Source organism: Primulina eburnea, chromosome 16 (assembly GCF_022965805.1).
Source record: "Primulina eburnea isolate SZY01 chromosome 16, ASM2296580v1, whole genome shotgun sequence".
NCBI lineage: Eukaryota > Viridiplantae > Streptophyta > Magnoliopsida > Lamiales > Gesneriaceae > Primulina > Primulina eburnea.
In genome coordinates this window covers 9,233,994-9,239,127 of record NC_133116.1, presented here as the reverse complement: position 1 = coordinate 9,239,127, position 5,134 = coordinate 9,233,994, and the positions used below count along the sequence as shown (strand labels likewise).

At 41.6% G+C, this 5,134-nt stretch overlaps 1 protein-coding gene across 1 annotated transcript; it reads left to right on the top strand.

Annotated features, from left to right (window-relative positions):
* The first annotated feature begins 3,046 nt into the window (after positions 1-3,046).
* On the top strand, positions 3,047-4,363 carry LOC140815995 (uncharacterized). The gene is made up of 2 exons (XM_073175061.1): positions 3,047-3,422; positions 3,519-4,363. The coding sequence occupies exons 1-2, from the start codon at positions 3,047-3,049 to the stop codon at positions 4,361-4,363; spliced, it is 1,221 nt and encodes a 406-aa protein (XP_073031162.1).
* Positions 4,364-5,134: the final 771 nt, after the last annotated feature.

The window sequence follows — 5,134 nt, the reverse complement described above, 5'->3', positions numbered from 1 at the left end:
AAATCAATTTTGTGATACAAACTTCCGAACCGATCCAACCAATTAAAATATATTATTTTTTATGTCAATAATATTATTTTTCCACCGCATGATTGGATCAGATCGACCCATTTCACAAAAGATCAACTCTATATATTATGTATTGTTAATTCTATTACGAAAGTTTTTACGAGTATAAATACTGATTTTATGACAATTAAAAGCAATATGTCCATTGATCCATGCTCTCGCGGAATCGGTAAACCAAAATATTGAATTTTAGAGTCGTGATTTTGAGATCAGCGACTGTCCACAACTTGTTTAATTTTTAATTATATTTCTAGATAATGTAGCACATACTGTAAGAACCGAAAATCTTGTAATAATACAATTAAATATTTGTAAGGAAATTTTTGGATTGTATTACTATTATTTTGAGGAGAAATGTGAGGATACTCTTGGAGATACAATATTAAATTGATATGTTATGTATGAGCATGCAATCTTCGAAATTTGAGGAGAATAATTGCAAGTTGGTGTGTGATACAAGATAAAAAGAAAATAAAATAAGCGATTCTTGGATATTTCAGAAATTTAGGAATAAATCTCTCATCTTGGTAGCTAAATAACTCATTTGAGGAAGGGATTTCTAAGCCAAAAAAATCGTGAGATTTGATGGCAAATTGGAAGGAAAATCGTGAGATTTTGATGCCTATCATGCATGATTTGGATGCCATATTAAGCTCTCATCCCTTCACCTATAAATATCTCATCACCTCTTTCATTCTCCTACACCAATTTTCGAAATTCCTCTTGCTGAAAGTCTCGTAATGCAGCAGCTCCATAGCCGAAACTCTGCCAAAATATCGTCACAACTTTAGCCTAAAAATCGAAGCTGAAGCACCGTCCGAGCAAGAACGAGAAGCGATCCAAATTCCGAAGCCAAGCATCCAAGTTTTCTTAGCATTGAAACACTGTAAGTGGGCTGTTTTAAATGCTTAAACTTTCGGTTTTATTTGTATAAAAATTTCTGTTTTTGCATATCCCATTTTCAAAAATTCGGTCGAGCTCCGTCTCCCGTCTATACGTTTATACGAAATTTCGGTACATTTATGTTTGGCACTGTGAGGATTCCCTGAAAATGGGTGGAATTCCAACATATGACCCTTAACGGTGGGATAGAACCGTTTTATGGCATCGCCCCCTTAGAGGATCAAAAATTAGGGATTGATGTCAGTAAACCGTTAAAGGTAAAAAATCGCAGTGTTGTTATGTTATGGATACGATAGTACGTTTATGAAAAGCATGCTGTATTTATATGTATATTTCGAAAATGTTATAAAATTTTTATGTTGTGTTCAATGTCCCCTATTTGCCGAGTATTTCCCAAAATACTCATCCCCCTTACTCTCCCGTCCCAGATAAGTCCGAAGAACAGGTTGAGGACGAATAATCGGAACAGTTTTGAGGCTGGTCATTCGCGAGATCAGTAGTAGTTATATTTCGAATTATTGCTTATTACTGTGTAAGACGCTTCCGCATTTATTTATGTCGTTTAGTGATTTTGGTTGTAAAATACAATGTTTCCTTTGGGTTGAATTCTGATATATAAACTGGTTTGGTTTATATTGTGCTACGAAAGGCTTGTTTTTTCGATTTTGTGATTGTTAAACAACGCCGGTGTCAAATCCCGAGCTTCGAGGCGTGACATTTAAGTGGTATCACAGCCGCCAGGTTCATAATCCGAGTGGAAAAATCGATTTTCAAAAAAAAAAAATTGTCAGTGGTATTTTTACTCGAGGTCTACGCTATTCCCTCCGAAACGGCCCAACGAGGGATAGTCACCACCCTAAAGTCGTGAGGTAGGGGCTGAAATTGCGAAATTCCTCCGTTTAGGCCTCCGAAACGTCGTTTTTTCCGTTTCAGGAAATATTCGTAGACTCTATAACTTCTCGTAGGAAATTCCAAATTCGATTCCGTCGATTGTTCTGGAATCCTCTCGACATATGCTTCGAACCCATATGTCAAATTCCAAACTATCCATTTTTGGGAAAAAATATATTTATTTAAATTTCGAAAATTTCATATATATTGTATATTGTCCTTTGTTATATGTTGTCTCTCTTCGATTCTGAGCATTTCCATTTTTGATTTCAGGAAATGACTCCATCTACTCCCATGCGACCCCACACCCGTGCCCAAGCTGTCATTCGTCTGAAGGAGCTTGCCCTTCACTATCAGCCCCGTCAGATTCGGCGACTTAGAGCCAGATTGAGTGAGAGGAGGAGTGAGGTCGAAACCTTAGCAGCTGAGAAAGAGGAGATTCAGGTCCGCCTTAACCAGTCGATCTATCAGGAGGAGTCAGTGAGAGGTGATAACATGGACCTAAGAGATATCATAGAGCAGTGCAAGTATCAGTATGGGAAGCTACGAGAGGATACAGAGCGTTGTCGCAAGGAGCTGGAGGAAGAGAAACAGCAGAATGCCAAAGGTAAGAGAAGGCTGGAAAATTCGTGTGAGGCCATGAACAGCCTCGCATATGTAAACCAACGTCTGGCCCAACAGCTGGAAGCTCTAAAGGACCAACTCAAGCAGAAGAAACATTATCATTTGCAGTATCAATAGCATTGGAACGACGAGATGGAAGTGGCTGAGGCAGAGATTCAGGGACTTAAGGCATAGGTGACACAGCTCACAGAAGAGAACGCCCAGCTCACCCATATGGTGGAGATACTGAAAGAGGAAGAGCCGGAGGAGGAGCCTGAAGAAGAGGAGCCGATAGAGATCGATGAGCCTATAGCTGCCATAGGAGATGGAGAGATAGATGATTAGAGTTTCTTAGTTACCTTTCCTTATTACTAGGAGTTTATCTTTCCATTGTTGCTATTTTATTTCAGTCAGTACCATTTGTTTCTTTTAGTACTATTTATTGCATTCAGTTGTTCATCTACATTCAAAAATTAATAAAGTAATGTTTATTTATTAATCTCAGTTGTCCAGCATAACTTAATTATTCAATCTTGTCGTTATGCACGTCAAATTTTTAGAAGCATTTAACTTGTAGGAAATGGCCGGTAGACCACCAAAACAAAACCGCAACCCCCGTTATGCTAACAACAACAACAATGCCAACGAAGAAGGAAATATACCTCCACCTCAGTTCAGTCTTAATGAAGCAGACTTGATGGCCATAGCCACGATCGTGGCAACAACAATGCAAGGGTTAGTGAACCCGAACGCCAACCAACCACCACCACCACAGCACGGAGTAAAGTTCCATTATGAATCCCTCCGCAAGAACAGGTGTCCAACCTTCAGTGGAGCTGCTGACCCTGAAGTTAGCCAGAGTTGGCTAAAAAGCGTGGAGACTCAGTTGAGACTGTTGGAAGTCCCGGATGCCCTAAAAGTGGACGTGATAGTGCCCTTCCTGGAAGATCGAGCAGGCAAGTGGTGGGAAGCAATCTCGCCAGCCATGACAACTGCATGACCAATCACTTGGCAACATTTTAAGGAAGCTTTTTTGAAATAGTACTATCCAGCCGAGGTCAGATTGCAGAAACTAAGTGAGTTTGAAAACTTCAGCCAAGCTCCAGACATGTCAGTGGTAGAATATACCTCCCAGTTCAACGCCTTAGGATCTTATGCTCCGAAAATCATGGCGGAAGAAGTTCTGAAATTGCACTGCTTTAAGAAAGGGTTGAACAGCAGGATCCAATCAGCTCTAGCAGTTTACCAACCTGCAAATTTTTCAGACCTGATGGGCGCATCTATTCGAGCTGAAACTGATGTCCAGCACAGGGAGAAAGAATTTAAGAACAAGAGGCGTATGAGTAGTCAATCCCCACATAACAGTCAGACTTTCAAGAGGCCTAACCAGTCTGGTGGACCATCAAAAGGGCCCCCGTCTGCCACAAACTACCAAGCCATTAAGCCTTGCCCAACGTGCCACTTACAACACCTGGGAAAGTGTCGTAGAGCGACCGATATCTGCTTTGGATGCGGGAAACCAGGATACCGTATGGCAAAATGTCCAGACGCCACCAACAGGACAACTGGACCAGGTAAAGGAGACGGGTCAAACTCAGGGATGAATGCCAATAAGCCACGGGAGAACAAACCGAATGCCAGGGTGTTTGCCATCACGCAAGAGGAAGCAGACGATGCGGACAATGTCGTGTCAGGTACCATATTTATTCAGCAAGTGTCTGCTTATGTGTTATTTGACTGTGGTGCTACACATTCTTTTATGTCTAAGAGATTTGTGAAGAAGCTAGGACGTAAGCCCGATAAGCTTACCGAACCTTTCCGAATAGCCACACCTACTAGTAGAGCCATTGAAACTGACGAGATCTACAGAGATTGTAAAATCAGTATTAGTGATTAAACTTTTAGCGCCGACTTAATACAATTGATCATGGTCGATTTCGACGTAATCTTAGGAATGGATTGGTTAGCAAGAAACAGTGCGATGGTAGATTGTAAAGGAAAGAGAGTCAAACCCCGAACCCCAGATCAGGAAGAAGTCGCGTTTCACGGCAAATCAAGGACCGGAAGTTGCTGCTCTCCGCATCTCAAGCTTTGAGAGTCATGACATCCGGAGAAGACATCTATCTAGCAATGGTCAGTGAAGTAAGAGAAGAAGTCGAGCTGAAACTGGAGGAAATCCCAATAGTGAGAGAGCTCCCAGATGTTTTTCCAGAAGAACTCTCGGGGACTGTCCCGAACCGCGAAGTGGAGTTCGAGATCCATATGGTTCCCGGTGCTGCTCCAATCTCTAAAGCACCTTACAGAATGGCACTAGCCGAACTCAAGGAGCTGAAAGAACAACTCCAAGAATTGCTAGATAAAAGGCAAATTGGACCGAGTGTGTCCCTGTGGGGAGCTCCAGTACTCTTTGTGAAGAAGAAAGACGGGAGTATGAGATTGTGCATCGACTACAGAGAATTGAACAAGATCACAATCAAGAACAGGTACGCTATATCTCGGATAGACGATCTGTTTGATCAACTTAAAGGAGCCGCCGTCTTTTTTAAACTGGATCTGAGGACAAGTTATCACCAGTTGAAGGTCAGGGCTGAAGATATCCCCAAGACAGTCTTTCGAACCAGGTATGGAGATTATGAATTCACAGTGATACCTTTTGGTCTGACCGACG